The sequence below is a fragment of the Entelurus aequoreus genome, linkage group LG07 (genome assembly GCF_033978785.1).
Source record: "Entelurus aequoreus isolate RoL-2023_Sb linkage group LG07, RoL_Eaeq_v1.1, whole genome shotgun sequence".
NCBI lineage: Eukaryota > Metazoa > Chordata > Actinopteri > Syngnathiformes > Syngnathidae > Entelurus > Entelurus aequoreus.
In genome coordinates, this window is record NC_084737.1 from 26548439 (window position 1) to 26568067 (window position 19629).

General features: G+C 38.3%; 1 protein-coding gene across 1 annotated transcript in view; it reads left to right on the forward strand.

The window, feature by feature from the left end:
* Positions 1–19629, forward strand: part of l1cama (L1 cell adhesion molecule, paralog a) — a 96675-nt gene that overhangs the window by 60449 nt on the left and 16597 nt on the right. Inside the window, 7 exon segments of the mRNA XM_062053067.1 lie at positions 4593–4607; positions 11286–11388; positions 11756–11958; positions 15299–15321; positions 15323–15385; positions 15388–15424; positions 16796–16966. Coding sequence (XP_061909051.1) covers positions 4593–4607; positions 11286–11388; positions 11756–11958; positions 15299–15321; positions 15323–15385; positions 15388–15424; positions 16796–16966 — 615 coding nt within the window.

The following is a 19629-nucleotide window of genomic DNA, read 5'->3' on the forward strand; positions in this document are numbered from 1 at the left end:
GAAAGAATAAAAGAGAGAGAAAACATTCCAATTACTGCATTTTTTGCACCTCTCTATGGAACAAGGTTTGCAGTGAGTCTCTGTCCTTCACCACCCACACAGTTTGTGTACAAACAAGCAGCACACACACACACACACATCCCCTTAAATGCAGATGAAAAGCTGTGTATCCGCCAAACGACGGTGAGGTGAAAGGGCAGAGAATGCTGAAGGGTGGGTGATGATGGGGAGGAGGAAGAAGAAGAGCAGGTCAAAGATGTAAAAGGTCAAGGTGTCTCCTGCCTTTTAATTAGTGATCTGGTGACATGTCAACGACAGGAGCAATGCAGGCGATGAAAAGCTATGCTCCATTACAGACAAAAATGATGTGTATAATCATCAGTGTATCATAATTGTTGTTCCACTACTTGTTGTTTATGGATTGCATTCACGTGCAACCATGAGAAAGTATTGTGTGTCATTGTGTTTGTTGTTTTAGAAACCCTAGAATGACACTGCAGGTCAGCATCTGATTTTATTTTCATGTCAATATAAACAGTACCATTCAGATTTTGTCAAATCCAACCCAGGCCTCTTTTGTGTGTGGATATAAATCAGACGTGTTCGATGCAACTGCAGTCTCGTTCAGATGGCGTTCATCCGACGCGTACGTCATCAAAAAGCGACAAACGTCGTTATTCTTCCCCAAATTGAAGTGAAGTGAAGTGAATTCTATTTATATAGCGCTTTTCTCTAGTGACTCAAAGCGCTTTACATAGTGAAACCCCAATATCTAAGTTACATTTAAACCAGTGTGGGTGGCACTGAGAGCAGGTGGGTAAAGTGTCTTGCCCAAGGACACAACGGCAGTGACTAGGATGGCGGAAGCGGGGATCGAACCTGCAACCCTCAGGTTGATGGCACGGCCACTCTACCAACCGAGCTATACCGCCCCATACATTTTGGACTTATGAACAGAAATGAGGGGAAAGATGATATTTAAAGGAGCCATATGTAGGAATCTGGCCAGAAATTAAATCAATCAATCAATCAATCAATGTTTATTTATATAGCCCTAAATCACAAGTGTCTCAAAGGGCTGTACAAGCCACAACGACATCCTCGGTACAGAGCCCACATACGGGCAAGGAAAACTCACCCCAGTGGGACGTCAATGTGAATGACTATGAGAAACCTTGGAAAGGACCGCATATGTGGGTAACCCCTCCCCTCTAGGGGAGACCGAAAGCAGTGGATGTCGAGTGGGTCTGACATAATATTGTGAAAGTCCAACACATCAGCGAAAGTCCAGTCCATGGTGGGGCCAGCAGGAACCATCCCGAGCGGAGACGGTCAGCAGCGTAGAGATGTCCCCATCCGATGCACAGGCTAGCGGTCCACCCCGGGTTGGGAGCAGAGTAGAAAAGAAAAGAAAAGAAATGGCAGATCAACTGGTCTAAAAAGGGAGTCTATTTAAAGGCTAGAGTATACAAATGAGTTTTAAGATGAGACTTAAATGCTTCTACTGAGGTAGCATCTCTAACTTTTACCGGGAGGGCATTCCATAGTATTGGAGCCCGAATAGAAAACGCTCTATAGCCCGCAGAATTTTTTTGGGCTCTCAGAAATTGTACTGCAATCACGGTCAAAATTCCATAGTCCCCTCCCCCTCTCCCTGACTGAGGTTGCCAGATACGCAGCTCAATCAACTGGGCTACTCCAAGAAACTTCCACTGCCTCTAACTAGCGGTTGAGGTGCTGGGACCATAATAGCTGAATAGACAAGCGTTTTGTCAAAAACAAATCTCTAATCAACACATTTTACACAGAAATTAGGCTATTTTCGGGATGAAGTACATCATGCCTGCTTACAATATCACAACAAATGGCAATCATATGGTTATTGCCCATACTATCAGAAAACAAAGACTAAAACAAACTACAACCAACGCTAGCAATGGTTATACTGGTGAAAATAAGTAAAGCATGCTTGGCAGCCTAATGTACGCCCAAAACTAGAGAAGAGACATTTTACCAAGGTAGGCCTATAGGCTACTGTTTCAAACGTTTCAGATTGCCATATAACTTGGTACATGTAGTCCACAATATGCAAACACGAATGAGGAATTATTTTAACATGTGATTTGGCTGTCTCTATACGTTTCACATTGTCATGACAGCCGTGCTAATGTTGGAACCCATTTCCTCAGCGTATCAGCATATTGAGAACGAAATAGGCACTGACACTACCCATATCCACGTAGGTTTTATTTGTCGAAAATATATTTTGCCCTGTCAGTTGGATGACAGATCGACATACTGTCTAACGGGCATATATTCCCTCGTTAGCCTATATGTCGATGTGTCATTGACCGGGCTAGCATGCTAAGCATTCGTTGCACGAACATACTAGCTTTGTTAGACAAGATCATAAACTGTACTGGACAAAATAGTTTAAATACGAAATGTCCATTTCCATTTATTACAAGTGATAAGAAAACGTAAATGCCTGACTTACCTATCGGGGAGGAAATTAGCAAGTTTGGCGTCAGATGAAAAAATCTTCTCCGCCTTCAATCGTCTCCATCTTTCAAAGGCATCCCCGATACAAATCCTAGTTTTGTTCCTGGCTTTGTCATGAATAAGTTGTGAATCATAACAAGGCCTTTTGGATTTACTAAGGTCTGACCAGTTTAGTAACTTTACCAGTGGCAGTAGTTCAACGAAGAGGGTGGTGCGTAACTGGCAACCTGGATGTGACACACTCACTGACTTTCTAATTGGTCAAACGGTGGAGGGCGGGGCATCGAAATGGAAACAATAACAAGATTTCGGGGCTGTAAATCTAATTTTGAAATTAGCATATCCCGGCTGAACTACCATTTTCAGTTATAGAGGTATTCGAAAAGAACATGATTTATTAATGCCTTTTGACATACCAGGGCTATTAATTGATGACTTGACATGAACATTTTACATATGGCTCCTTGAAGAACTCACGTCACCACTCCGACTGCTCGCCAACACGCTCCTCGGAACATTTGTCGAAGCAACTGCCCCGCAAACTGCTGCACCCCAAATCCTCTTCAGATACCAATTCTGTTATTATTATAAATCACTTAAAAAAAAAAAAAAAGATTGGATTTAACAAAACATCTGAATCAGTCATTATACCCTGCAGTGTGAACATAGCCAAAAGTGTATTTCCATGTTGGATTTTGAATAAATTAAGAAAAACCATCAAAAAGAATGTGGTTCTCAAAGTACCAACATAATGACCAACAATAAAACAAAGTAGCTTAATAGGCCCAAGTATTCATTAAAGACAAGGCAGAGGTTTTTATTTAACAAGTATATTTAATATTTTTGGCCACACTAACATTGCACACAGTTTGGACAGTAACACTGTGTTTGAATATAGGAAATTAAAACTTTAATCAAGTGATTCTTTGACGTACCACTAGATGAAGCCCGCGTACCACTACTACCAAAGTTTCAGAATAACTGTTATAGAATATTCAAGGCTAAAGTAAATTAGGTTTGTAACGTGACCACCTCTTCCACTATTCACTTCTGTAAGTGAACCTGCCTCTCTAAATCCTCAATGAAATTAAACTTTATTGTTTTGTCAATTGTAACACTAATGCTAATGCTAGTGAAAATGATTGTGCTAATGAAAATATTAATGTCCACTAGCGTAATATTAATACCAGTGGCGTGCGGTGAGGTTAATGTCTGGTGAGGCACGACTGCATCATCACAGTCAGATTTACAAACATATGAACCTGCAGTGCAGGTGTACCTAATGTTGTGTCCCTGCGGTCGTTCGCGGCTCCTGCAGCGCGACCATTGTTGTTTTTGCACTTTTTGGCTTCCTGTTAAGTGACTTTTTTTGGGTGGATTCGGTCTTGCACGTGGAGGGTTTGGGTGTGGGCTTTGGTTGGTGTGGCGCTCCCGTCGGGCGGTGCATTCTGCGGCGGAGGTGCTTGGCACCAGGAGGCGGGGTTATGAGACGAGCCTCACACAGTGCGTCTTCGCAGCAGTTTTATGAATGCTCAGCACTAAAAATACGTTACACACATACAGTTGTTGACAAAATACACTGTACATTATATACCTCAGCTAACTAAACTATAGAAATGTATAATATAATTCATATAGCAGCTCAGCAGTTAGCCGAGTCATTGCGCACAATCCATGTTGAGGCACAACGCAGTGACGTGCCTCAACTGGCTGCTGATCACCGCACCGCCTCTTCTCAGTATTTGAACGGCAAATGTGAAAATAAAAATAAAAATAATCTAAAACTGGTGAAGTTAAATGGAGAATAACTTTAGTATAATCACTGGATACATATTACAATTTAATTAATTTTTTTTTCTTTTTACTTTTTTTTTCTTTCCATGATGGCAGGTGAGGCCGTGCCTCCCCTGCCTCTAGTGACTGCACGCCACTGATTATTACTAATGCTAATGCTATCTATCTATCAATTTGTCTGTCTATCTGCCTGTATATATCTATCTATCTATCTATATATGTGTCTCAAGTGTTCTTTAACTAAAACATTGTCTCCCTCATGCATGCTCTCTGGCCTCCACTGTGGACCACATAAGACCACATAAGTGACCGTAAGTGCTTTTAACCTTTCCGACCAATCTTTTGGTAATGCAGGCGCTGGCAAAGCCGGTTGTAAACACTTTCATTATGCTGCCGTGGGATATAATTTCCCATCCAGTGCACATAAAAAAAAGTGTTTACACTGTGCTGCTCTTTAATGAATCCATGCAGCCTTCGCCGCGCTGTGCTTGTTTGCGCTTGAGCATCTGTTTCCTTGTGCATGCGGTACATTGTCGTTCTGTGTGTGCTTTGTAGCCTCAGTAGGTGAGGTGGTTGTGAGATGATTGTGAGGCCGTGTGTTGGCACTTCAGCAGCGTTGGGGAAATAAAAGTAGAGCCAAAGCCCCACGCTCTCACCGCTCCTCATCCTCTGCCTGTAATACAGTACAACCCCCCAGCCTGAACTTTAATTTGATTAAGAAGAAGAAAGAGGCTTATTACCTTTCATTGCATTCCCTGGCTCTCTTCTCCTAACTCTGTTGGCCCTTCTGCTTATTGCCTGTCTTTTCTGCTGGTTGCTGCATCATCACCACCACCATCATCATCATTCTACTCAGCAACGCCTCATCCTTTGTGATTCTCTCGTTTATCTGACTTTCAGCCTGTTCCTTTGCGCTATTGTCGTATCAAAGCCCATTCAAGATGTGACCTCAATTATCCACACCCCCTGGCCTCTTCATTAGGTACACATGCACAGTCTAACGCAGGCTTGGGCGATTATTTTGACTCGGCGGGCCAAATTTAGAGAACAAAATGTGTCTGCGGGCCGGTATATCTGATTTGTAGGAACACTAATACAAAACCTCACAATAATGTCTGATTGAATGCTAAAAACGTTATGACAGACCACCTTAAAAAACGGAATGTACATGAAAATAAAGAATATGGGTTTTACAATATGAACGATAAAACACTGAATTTTGACAACATATGAGCGTCACACCCCCTCTCGATCGACATATTTTACAATCAAGCGAAAAATGCAACAAACACAGCGAAATATGAACGCGAAAAAACAAAAAAAACCCACCTATGATCTGATATATCACTAAGCCTTAAAACTTTGTTGTAAAAATCTCCTGCTGTGACTTAGATTATCATAGTAACTAGTATATCATGCAAAAACGCAGATTCCAACCATTGAAATACTTGTATAGTTCAAGACTTACGGTAATTTGAAAACATCACTGCACATCATAATGGCAGCTACACTTTCCATCTTAAAGATCTAAAAAATAATTTGGGAATGTCCGGCGGGCCAGATTGAAAAGCTTAACGGGCCGCATACAGCCCCCAGGCCTTAATTTTCCCAGATCTGGTCTAACGAGAGCCAATATAAAACATTAGGGCTGGAGCTATCGATTCATTTAGTCATTGAGTAATCTATCAATTAATTTGTCCGGTTTTTCAAGTATTCGGATTAAACACACAAGCAGTATTTTAGGGAAAATAGTTTAAATAAACAATATATATAATAATGCACATCATCAACACTGAAAGTGCACTTTTAACATGTGCTTGTTAACTAATAAGGCTGTCAAACTTTTTAAATATTTAACCACAATTAACCGCATTTTGTTCATAGTTATTTCAAAATTAATTGTGATTCAATGATGCAAATAGATATATTTTTTCGTCATTAAATAAGTGTACTCTAGACCGAATCATTTTCAAGTTTTTGTTACCGTGACCGGACAATTAGTTTGCTTTAATGAAATGTGTTTTAAAAATTAAGCTTTACAGCTTAACACAAAATGAATGTAAACGAGCTTTTAATGACAATTTAAAAAAATACCTGCAGTGTGTTGGTGTCTGTAGGCTAGTAAAAGCTAGCAGCTACACAATAGCTAAGCATACAAGCTCCCTTAATTGAAGAATATTGCAGTTTAAAGCATGACATTTGTCAATACAAACAATTATTAAATAATGATATTTGCATATTACTTACACATACAAAGTCTCCAAGGCAGAAATGTATTAGAAAGTATCCAGTAACAAACGTGTCCACATCATTGAACTTTCTGTGTGGTGAGTTAAATTTAATGAATTATTGTGACCACTAAGTGTTGCTAATAAACAAATTATCACTCCACTTCAAAAGCATAAATCTGTCATAAGTTTAGTGTTTTTCATAACTGCCACTGTTCTGTTTGAGTAATTTTACTTGATCAAGCCTTTTTAACATTCCACACTACAAAATAATAAAAGGATGTAGTGTGATTTGTATTTGTGTTTTTACATTACAAGACATTTTAGCCTGCTGGTCACTTTACATTTAATATTTCACATTTTAAAAACATGTATCTATATAACATATAATAACACCAATAATAGTAACCAGTGCTGTCAAACTATTGATTTTTCGAATAATCGCTTGTTATTACTCACTTGTATAATTTAAATTAAATTTAAAAAAAAGCGACAAGTATTTGGACACAGATGCAATGATATTGTCAGTAAATAATAACATAAATAAACAATACATTGCATGATTAATCTGCATATGTACATGATTAAATCAATAATTGTTGTGATTAATCACAAGTTAACTTGTTCATTTTGACAAACCATAAAAATAATATACAGTATAGTTTACTTCTCCTATATCGATATGTTTATTATCATGATTGCTATTGCAGTGGGGTAGAATTGTGTTACATTGTCAGGTTTTGCCAAATGTTACCTTCTCATGCTGAATTTAATTGGGTTGCCAAAATATCAGAAACAGTGAACACTACAATTGTAGTCCAACCTATAATCAACATTGAACAGTATATATCAAAACTGAGCACTGTTATCTTTTATCCATCTATTTTTTTTTTTGAAGAGACAGAAGCTTGATCATGTTGCGGAGGTTGTTTGCATATCTGCATGTGCTTCACGACCAGTTCAGACCGCTGTGAAGCGTCCTCCCCTGACGGTGCTCTGAAATCCCTTTTCGTCTCTTTTGCATTATACTTCATCACTTTGTCCTCATATCAACCAATTTCCTTTTCCTGCTCTCTCTTCCCTTCACTCCCTTCCTCCATCGTACATTTCAGCTCCTTCTCTGGGGACTCTTCACTTGTGTTATTGACTGAATATAGTTATTGGCAGCTGTTAACCTAAAAATGATTGGTGTCTCTGTTCATTGTTCAGGAGTGTGTGCAGTACACTTGGGTAATGTGCGTCACAGTACTGGTTAATGCTGCAAAACCAATTATACTGCAGTGTATTCTGTACTTCTCTGTGACGCTGACTAAATTGGCTTCTTACTTCAGACTTCTACCACATTTTAATCATAACTATCAATCCTCTCATTTTTCTGAGGAAACTCCCATATTTCACAGGAGTCTGCTGGCCACCTTCTGCTTTTGGTACCTCAAACAAAATAAAAAAGGAAAGTTCATAGAGTCTTTGAGTCAGTTGCCTCTACATGGTGGAATGCACTTCCAAAAAAATTGAATAGCTAGTTGCATCAAAGGAAACTGAAATATTCAGTTAAGAACTGCAGCTAAATGCAGTACAAAAAATGGTATCAGTGTAATTACAATAATCAAGAAAGATGAAGTGTCTTATTATTTCCAGGCTTTCGCAGGCCACATAAAATGATGTGGCAGGCCATGATGTGGCTCTCCACCCAGTAAAGTCAGGCCTTCCAAATAAAAGACGACAGTAAAACAACTTTGTCAGGTTTTTCCACAGACAAAGGGGTGCTGATGGAAATTCAAAATGTTACCTTCTTTTCCCTAATTTCTCGGACAATTGTCTTTACTTTCAAATTCAAACGTTGTCAGGTAGGATTTGAATGTATCTATTACTCTGATTGTTGTGGTGACTAGGGTTGTACGGTATACCAGTACTAGTAAAGTACCGCGGTACTAATTAATCAAAATTGGTATTATACTCCCTTTTTTTTTTTGGAACGGGATCTCGCTGTGGTCACGTGGTGACATTGCTGGTTTTACGAGCAGAGGAGCATGTTCGGCAGCGCACAATCACAGAGTACTTACAAGCAGACACGGTGTGTTGACAGAAAAGGGAGAATGGACGCATTTTGGCTTAAAAACTAACGATAAAGGTGAAGTTATAACACGAAAAGCCGCTCTACAAGAGGTGCTTTAAAACATGGCTAGCGAGCTGGCGGCTAATGCCTATCCACAGTCGGCAGTGTTTTAGCTACTTCTAAATCACTAATCCTCGCCATTATAGCGACAAATAAAGTACGTTTCTTACAAGTATCATCCCTACAGGACGAGAAATAGCTAAACATGCTTCACTACACACCGTAGGAGGATACAACAGCTCACCGTCGTCACCGCTAACAAAAGATAGCGCTCCTCAATGTAAACAAATGCCATGGGTGGATCTGCACTTGAAATCCACTGTAATGATACCAAGTACAAGAGCGTATGTCCTCAATACTATAATGATTACATCGATATTTTTAATCGTCTCAAAATCTTTTTTTCTTTAAAAAAAATGTATATTATGTTTATGATCTCAGAAAATGTGTCCCTGGATACATGAGAACTTTAATTATGACCAATGTATGATCCTGTACCTACTTGGTATCGGATCGATACCCAAATTTGTGGTATCATCCAAAACTAATGTAATGTATCCAAATAACAGAATAGTAAGTGTTTATTACATTTTAACACAAGTGTAGATAGAACTCGTTAAAACAGAAAATAACCAGATATTAACAGTAAATGAACAAGAAGATTAATAATTTTTTACAGCTTCTCCCTCATAATTTTGACCAAATAATAGAATGAGAAATGACACAATATGCTACTGCATACGTCAGCAGCCAAATTTGGAGCCTTTGTTTGCCTAAATACTACTAAAAGACGAGTTGTCTTGTATGTTCAGTATTTTAAGGCCAAAATTGTTCTTCGATTGCAATGAGAAAAGTATGTTTAATGTACTATAAGATTTTTTTTGTTAAAATAAAGTCAATAATGGCATTTTTTTGTGGTTTCCTTTATTTAGAAAAGCATCGAAAAATAGCTAAATACATTTTGGTAAGGTACCAACATATTGGTATCGAGACAACCCTAGTGGTGACCATTAGCTGCTACTTGTCAAAATTATGTTTGTACTATAGATTTAAAGGAAATAAATGGTAATAGTAATTACCTAATCTCATTTTAAGATTACCTTTAATAGCATTACCTAATCACATTCACAGCAGTTAAAGTTAAAGTACCAATGATTGTCACACACACACTAGGTGTGGTGAAATTTGTCCTTTGCATTGGACCCATCCCCTTGTTCACCCCCTGGGATGTGAGGGGAGCAGTGGGGAGCAGTGGGTAGCAGCGGTGCCGCGCCCGGGAATCATTTTTGGTGATTTAACCCCCAATTCCAACCCTTGATGCTGAGTGCCAAGCAGGGAGGTAATGGGTCCCATTTTTTTATAGTCTTTGGTATGACTCGGCCGGGGTTTGAACTCACAACCTACCAATCTCAGGGCGGACACTCTAACCACTAGGCCACTGAGTAGGTTATGCAAGTGTAATAATAAGTTAACCCTCCTTATTAATAAAAAAAAACATACACTCTCGCTTGCACTGTATGTCACTTTTTAACATTTTTAAAGCCACAAAAAAACAAAAAATAAAAACTAGGTGTGTCCCGATTCGATATTGACATCAGTCCGATAGCAGCAAAAAACAAGTACTGAATGATATCGGCTTGCATCTAAAATGCCCGATATAAGCTCTGATACAGCAGTCCTGTAGTGTGTTTACTTGTGCAAAACTGGACAGCCAGGTAACATCTAAATGTCCTCCAATAAGCACATAAGGTTGATCTGTTGTTGTATTTTAATGAAGTCATTTAGAAAAAGCTAAGCTGTAGGCGAGTAAAAGCCAGTAGCTACACAACAGCTAAGCATACAGTAGCACACAAGCTCGACATATGTAATAGTTTCCTTAATTGAAGAATATTGCAGTCCAAAGCATGACATTTGTCAATATAAACAATTATTAAATAATTATATTTGCATATTACTTACACATACAAAGTATCCAAGGCAGAAATGTATTAGAACGTATCCAGTAACAAACGTGTCCACATCATTGAACTTTCTGTGTGGTGAGCTTAATTAAATGAATTATTGTGACCACTAAGTGTTGCTAAATAAACAAATTATCACTCCACTTCAAAAGCATAAATCTGTCATAAGGTTAGTGTTTTTCAAAACTGCCACTGTTCTGTGTTTGAGTAATTTTTCTTGATCAAGCCTTTTTAACATTCCACACTACTAAATAAAAAAAGGGTGTAGTGTGATTTGTTCTGATATTGTATGGGATTAATATCGGTATCGGCAAATACTCGAGGCTCCAATATTGGCATTATATTGGAAGTGAAAAAGTTATGCCGGGACACCCTTAATAAAAACAATAATACAGAAGTACTATAATAATGATAGTAATATTAAAGGATAAGTCAAAGCAATATTAAGATGTACAGCATGTGAATGGGTGCTTGCTTCGCAGCAGGCCCATAATATAAAACACACAGAAAAGCAAAACATTCATCTCAACTGACTCCTCCGAGCTGAGGTTTGGTGTGACTTCATACTTTTTGTTTGGAGTATCAAAGTTTCATGTGACTTTAATTCCAAAAAAAGTGGTTGAGTGGCCTCCCCCATGTTCACCAATAAGTGCATTTTGACATTTGTCTTTTTGTTCCTTGCAGTCAAGAGGCCTCCAGCCATTACCACACAGCCGGGGTCAGTCACCGTTTTCAGCGTTGAAGACCTCGTCATGACCTGCGAAGCCTCTGGCAACCCTCCACCCATGTTCGTTTGCAAACACACACTCACACACGCACACATTACACACATTAGGGCTTGGAATCCCTCTTCAATAGTCACGACGGAGCCTTGCAGCTATGTTTTAATTCCGACTAAGAAGGTGACGTTCAGTTTGCTTGTTGATTTGAGAGAAAAGCAAAGAAGGATGAATGTCATTAAGTAAGCTTAGCTAAATGTCTTTGCTGTGAAGACTGCAATGTTTGCCAAGTAGAGGATGAACATCACAATTAGACTTCTTATGGTTCCCACCGGGGCTTACATTTATTGGCGTTCTCAGATTCAGTGACATAAGGACATCCAGTTAATATTTAATATCACAATAAGAAACTAATTATTTCATTTTGTGTTCAAGTTTCCGATTTACGAAGGATGGAGAGGAGTTTGATCCAGGCACCGACCCCGAGCTGAAAGTGACTGAGCGCCCCGGTTCGTTCGCCTTCTACACGCTCAGTAACACAATGGACGCCATGAAGCAGTACCAGGGCAAATACGTGTGTTACGCTTCCAACGAGCTTGGCACGGCCCTCTCCGGTGAGGCCATAATCAACACTGATGGTAAGAACCCTCTCAAGATTAATTTATACTTCGCTGTAAAAAAACACAATTGTAAATTCACAGCAAATTAGTGGCTAATAATTCTCAGTAACATTCACAGTAAAATACTGTGAAATATTTTTTAGTGCTAAACTGCTAGTGCAATCCATAGAGCAGCTAACTAATACTACTAACACTGCATGTACAATTCGATGGAGGTGCTGAACGCCTTATTTAAATGAGGATTTTGCATGTACTATTCGGGACATCACCACGGAGACCCTGTTATTATTGCACATTGATTTTATCATGCTCCTACCTGTGGCGTTTTGCGTTTTCAAACAAGACGCAGTCATGTACCACTTTTTATGGGCATTTTAGATAGTCCAAAGTGCATCTACAAAAGAAACCACTTTTTTTTCTCCTTCTTTTTTTAGCGATGAAGATGCGCTCATCATAGAAAGGCTGCACTAACTGAGTTGAGCTGAGTTGAGTTGAGTTTGAGTTTATTTCGAACATGCAAGCATACAACATGATACATCACAATTTCCAGTTTCTCTTTTCAACATGTTCGAAAAGGAGTAGGAAGAAGCAGAGCTTATTTAATCCTACCCCCTTTCTTTACATAACAGTTGCTAAAATGTTTTGTTCACTTCCTGTTCACAATTTATTTACAATAAAATCCATAAGTAATCACAATAAAAATAAATAAATAGATAATAGTAATAATTTAATAATAATAATTGGTGAAGTAAGTCATATATCATATGATGAGCTAAGTAAGATGACTTTAAGAATGAATGAATGAATGGATGAAATAAATTGAGAATGTTTGTCATGGTTCTTCTTCTTTATACTTTGTAAACACTTTAAGTTTGAAGAGTTTCTTGAAGTGTATCATATTAGTACATTGTTTGATTGCTTTGCTTAATCCATTCCATAATTTAATTCCACATATTGATATACTGTAGGTCTTAAGTGTTGTACGTGCATACAAATGTTTTAAATTACGTTTTTCTCTAAGAGAATATTTCTCCTCTTTTTTTTGAGAAGAATTGTTGTATATTCTTGGGTAGCAGGTTATAGTCTGCTTTGTGCATAATTTTAGCTGTTTGCATATTCACTATGTCATGGAATTTCAGTATTTTTGATTCAATTAATAAAGGGTTTGTATGTTCTCTATATCCAACATTATGTATTATTCTAACTGATCTTTTTTGTAACACCGTTAGTGAATGAAGTGTACTTTTGTAGTTATTTCCCCATATTTCTACACAGTAGCTCAGATATGGTAACACTAGCGAGCAGTAGAGAATATGAAGTGATTTTTGGTCTAGAACATGTTTTGCTTTATTCATTATTGATGTGTTTCTCGCTACTTTATGTTGTATATTTTTTACATGAAATTTCCAGTTCAATTTATCATCAATCATTATACCTAGAAATTTAGTTTCATTTACTGTGCTCAATACGCAAGAATAATGCATACTTCAAGAAGTTTTTTTCATATAGGCTGTATGTTAATATATATTCTATGTGAAAAAACAAACAGTATTAACAAAACGCCAGTAGACACCAAAACGTTTTAATTGAATTTGTTCTAATCATCCTCTTAACTCACCCAGAATGCAGCTACAAAACTATAAAAGGATATTACTGAATAGATGGTATGTCTAATATTTTTTTATTCCTGACTGTCCAAATAAGTTGAAACTTACACGTAGGACGGACAATTCTCTGTCAATCCTTTGTCTTTGCACGTACTTTTCAGAGGTGATAAATAAAGTTCAAAATAGTGCTCGCAAAACGATGATGAGTTAAATCACTTTGCGCCCACTGTGTAATATATTTGCATTTTCTCCTCTCAGTATTGTGGGTGTTTTGATTCTGCATAGTTATAAGTAAATGGATTGCACGCCTTATTCTGCTCACTTATCAATCCACTTTGCACACGCTCAGTAGATCATCTTTGCGTGTGCTATCAAGTTTGCACGTGTTTTAGTACACTCAAACCTTTAGTAAATCAGGCCCTAAGTGCTGTACCTTCACATTTGTAATTTTATTGTTAATTATTTTTGGTTTAAGAGCACACCGCCATCTACGGTACAAGAGTGTGCAACGTCGTCTACGAAACCCCTTAAGACAGTGGTCCCCAACCACCGATTGGTACCGGGCCGCACAAGAAATAAAAAAAATAAAAACATATTTTTATTTTATTTTTTATTTTTTATTAAATCAACATATAAAACACAATATATACATTGTATATCAATATAGATCAATACAGTCTGCAGGTATACAGTCCGTAAGCACACATGATTGTATTTCTTTATGAAAAAAATAAAAATAAATAAATAAAAATACCCCCCCCCCCCCCCCCCCCCCCCGGTCCGTGGGACACGTATTCAAGCGTTGACCAGTCCGCAGCTACAAAAAGGTTGGGGACCACTGCCTTAAGAGACAAATCAGTTTGAGTTTACAGTAATTTGTTGTGATATCACAGAGGACTATAATTACAGTATTTTACTGTGAAATAAACAGTTAATTGCCTGTGAGATGTAAGGGTATCACATTTTTTTTTTACAGTCATTTGTTGTAATGTTACAGTAAACATTTTTGATGACAGTATTTTTACTGTGAAAAAAAATGCTGTTAATGTTGTTAATTCCTTTTAACGTTTTACAGTGCAGAATAGCTACTGACAAGTTCATACATTTGAATTTTAAAGGCGCTTAATCGTTTAATTGTTTCCATTTTGCCACATTTTTTCTATAGCCAGGCTACTTGTTCTTCCTTAAAAAGAGCTAATTTGTCAGTAAATGAAGCCTCACAGTGGGACAAGAGGCGAGAACATAATTAACATGCAAGAACATGATAATCAGCTGCACACACACGCACCAGCAGCCCCCCTGGGACAAATGTAATGCAAAGAGCACCTTTTGTGTATCCCTCCCACCTGTGTGGACTGTGGATCTCTCCTGGCGACCTCCTTCGCACACAGTTTTCCCCTGACAACCGTTTTCCCCAGAAACGCTCGTGAGTTGATTGTCATGCGAAGCCCTCTTGAGTCCCTCCCGTGGGGTTATGCGCAATGAGCAGAGGGGAACCAGCAGGAAGCAAAATATAGCACGCAGAACTCACAAATCACATTGTTCCACTTTCGCAAGACAAAAGATGAGCTAACCACCCCCAAGCCTCTCCTTTTATATTATAAATGATGATTGTCAAGACTTGTTTCCTTGGTGACGCCTACATCATAGCGCACGGGGTTTACAGGTTGTTGTGTACACCTTTTTAAAGGCTTGTATTCTGTTCTGCCTGACAAGTGTGTATTTAATTCCCTTTTGTGTTCTCCTTTTAGTCCCACCAACACAGCAGAAAGAGAAAAAAAGTGCATGTGAGGTCTGGGGAGGGAAGCAGTATTGTTCTGAAGTGTAAACCCCCCCACCGAGCTCGATGGAGCCCATCATTCACTGGATGGACTGGAGTGAGTATATTATCCATTTCATCCTTCCTGCCTACTCCATGGTTTCATATTTCCCAGAATTTCCCTTTCCGTTACGGCCAATTGACTGCACTGACCGGACACATTATTAGGTACACCTGCCAGCTATGATGAACTAACTCCATCAAAGATAATAATGATAAAAAAAAATAAAAAATAAAGTGAAATAAAACTTTTTTCTTTAAATAATTTTTTTTAAATAAAAAAACAAGATAATACTGCAATTCTCCGTTTTAACATTGTGTTAATGTGACAATACGTTATGTAATTGTTTCTGTTGTCTGCAGTGGTGTAAAATTACTGGCCGCAAGTTCTATAGGGACCTATAATGATTCAAATCTACATTTAAAAACACTTCCCTTTTGGACTACATAATATGTATTGGATATGATTTGGTGTACATTTTGCATGGGTTTTGCTCCACAGTCACATTTATAACCTACTTTCGCGTGCATCTGCAATATGTTCAATGCGTGGAGGCATTTCCGGATTGCAAATGAAACCACACCCAGCCCTCTTCAAAAGTATTTCAAATGATCTTTGGAAAATGTACACTGTTTAAATACATATCTTGACGATGAACATGACCACTATTTTTTTCCAAACACAGTCGAAATTAAACTTACTAGAACTCATATAGATTCACCCGGTCACAACAATAGGTTCAGCTGCACCCTTTCCAATCGATTCAGACCTGCATACAAAAGCTGCTTTTAACAGTATTTATGGCAATGCATGTTATTATGCACATGCCAAGATTAGATCAAAATAATACTTTATCAGTACATCCACCTCGCTGTGACGTCACAATGTAGCCAGACTGCAAAGCCCAGCGAACAAATGCATCTAAAACTGCGTGCAAGTTCACACCAAATAGCATTAACCTTATGATGACATTCTGTTGTTGTCATGATCCGTGGTCGGATCATGTTTTGTTTAGTTATGTTTGCACTTCAGGGGTTTGTTTTGGTTACCATGGGTACGAATTGGTTTTACCTGCCTCTGATTAGTGTTCGGCACGTTCACCTGCTGTTGAGCACTAATCAGAGAGCTATTTATTCACGTTGCTCGCCACACTGGGTCTGGCTTCCTTGTTTGCTCTATGCAACGGTCATGTTTTGATATTCCTAGTTCTTGCTTCTGTGTTTTCTGTGCTAAGTTTTGCCTTAGCTTCCGCGTGCAATCGGCACGCATCCTTTTTGCTTGTTTTCTGTTTGGCTATGATTTATGTTAAATAAATCATCTCCTACCTCACGCTGTTGTCCAGAGTGTCCGTGTTGCATCTTGGAAGAACAACCGCACAGCAATCTGCATACCCGATCGTGACAGTTGTGGTCACATTTCTCTCTACAGGGCTCCATCACATCCAGCTGAGTGAGCGGGTGATGGTGGGCAAAGATGGTAACCTCTATTTTGCCCACCTTAAAAAGGAGGACAGCAGGGATGACTACACCTGCAATGTCCAGTACCTTGCCACTCGCACCATCCTGGCCAAAGAGCCTGTCACTCTGACCGTCAACCCATGTAAGTGTCACTATCATTCAAGAAAATCATTGGTTGTTTGTTCACTTGATCATCTTGTAGCTAGCGAAAGACATGATGATCCATTATTTGAACATTTAGAATTCTGGTCAGTTGTGTGGAATTGATTAATGCAATTAAAGTACAATGAGCTGAATGGGTAGAGTGACCAAAAAGTGTACTTAAATTAGAGTACCTTTACTTTAGAGCAGTGGTTCTCAAACGTACCACTCCAGAAAAACACCTCCATAATGACCAACATTAAAATACTGTAGCGTAATAGACCTAAATATTCATTAAAAAACAAGGCATAGGTTTTATTTAACAAGTATATTTAGTATTTTTGTCCACTGTAACATTACACACAGTTTGAACAGTAAGACTGTCTGTGAATATTTAATGAAGTGATTCTTTGTCGTACCACTGGCTAGATGGAGCATGTACCACAGTTTGAAAATCACTGCTTAAAGTACTATGACTCCAGTTAAAGTAAAAACTAGTCATCCAAACAAGTATTGAGTAAGTATTCAGTAAAAAACAACAACTACTCAAGCACTGAGTAACTGATGAGTAACTTCTGATTTATTTAGTTGCTACTGTATTTTCTAATGGTATTTGCAAAGCAATCGTGTGTTTTTGTGTGTATGTTAGAGACAGAGAGAGACTACTACTACTACAATAGCATATACTACAAAATATGCACATTTTACAGTCACTTATGGAGTTATAAAGGGATAATGTTTGCCTATGCACAGCTAAAACATAAACATCTACAACACACCTATACATGTTTTCTCTAGTTAGAAGTGGAATTCTTGTAGGCTGAAATGTCAACATTTCTACTGATACACTAAAATAAAACTGATATACAGTACAGGCCAAACGTTTGGACACACCTAATCATTTTAATGCATTTTCTTTATTTTCAAGACTATTTACCTTGTAGATTGTCACTGAAGACATTAAAACTATGACACCTGTGAAGTGAAAACCATTTCAGGTGACTTCCTCTTGAAGCTCATCGAGAGAATGCCAAGAGTGTGCAAAGCAGTAATCAGAGCAAAGGGTGGCTATTTTGAAGAAACTAGAATATAAAACCTGTTTTCAGTTATTTCACCTTTTTTTTTTGTTAAGTACATAACTCCACATGTGTTCATTCATAGTTTTGATGCCTTCAGTGACAATCTACCATGTAAATAGTCATGATAATGAAGAAAACACATTGAATGAGAAGGTGTGTCCAAACTTTTTGCCTGTCCTGTATATGTTCTCTTTTCCAGTTTGTAAGGTAAACATTGAAGAGACTCGTCTATAGTCTGACTGCGAGACGTGTCACCTTTTACAGCGTGGGTCAGTGCGGCCATGTGAATGCCAGGCTCAGTGCTCATGTAGGATTGGTGAAAAAGAGTCATGTGACAGTTCCTGCTGGAAGAAGTGTCTCTAAAAGTTTGTCTGTGCAAGCTGTAATCAATAGAATAATGATGATATAAATAAATGTAGTGAATGAAGCTCAATGTAACGGAGTAAAAGCTGGTTTCCTTTTCACAAATATACTCAAGTGAAAGTAAAAAGCTTCTCTAAAAAATAAAATTTATCCAAAAAGAGCAAATGTAGAGTATTACTACCCACCTCTGGTCTCAAGTAATTTGCAGTCTAAAGAAGAACATTATGACTTCGGCTCAATTCAAGCGGAACACCTCAGGGCAACATTATTCTGCTCAAGACAACACTGGCATGGAAAGAAAGTTCAGAACATTCAGAGAGAGCAATATTTGTTTCTTCGCCGCTGCATTTGTGGTTGCAAAATGTATGACAGCAAGACTTTTTTTAGCGCAAAGTATACCATTGCAATCTTCTAAAATCAGTTTAAAGAGATAAATTATGTTGGAAAACTAAAGAAACTGAAGTCGTCTGATGACATCAAAATAAGTGGACCAAAGCAGTGACTTTACCTACAGCCATACCTGTCAATCCCCAGGAAATGTTTGTATTTTGACTTTTTTTCCCAGCGATTTACCTTTCTGCCTGAATAAAAACTTGGTAACACTTTAGTATGGGGAACACATATTCACCATTAATTAGTTGCTTAATAACATGCAAATTAGTAACATATTGGCTTTAATTAGTCATTATTAAGTACTTATTAATGCCTTATTCTGCAAGGCTTTATTATACAACCAGTAAGCCATTACTAAGAGTCTTCCTGCAATAACCTCAGAATTATTGCTTATTAGTAAGCCTAACCCTAACTCTTATATTCAATCAATCAATTCCTTTATTGTCATTGTCATAATAACACTTAAGTCATACATGTCATCGATATTTTGTTTGAGCTTTGTCCAGCGGCATAGAAACTGCATTGAAGTGCAGGTTGACCATAGTTTACAGTTTAGCATTGTCAGGAAGATGGCGAATAGAGGGGCGTGGGGGTGGGAACAGTCAGATGTCTGATGGGTGTTACGTTGATGTTGCAGCAATGCAATGTCCAGAGCACAATTATTGAGGTGGTGAAGAGTGAGGTAATAAGATGGTCCGGGGCAGCAAAGGGGCAGGCTGTTCATTTAGCAGTCTCACAGCCTGGGGATACAGACTGTGAGACATTCTGGTGGTCCTGGCGCGACTCGATCTATACCTCCTTCCAGAGGTATGTGTGCTGGGTGGTATCT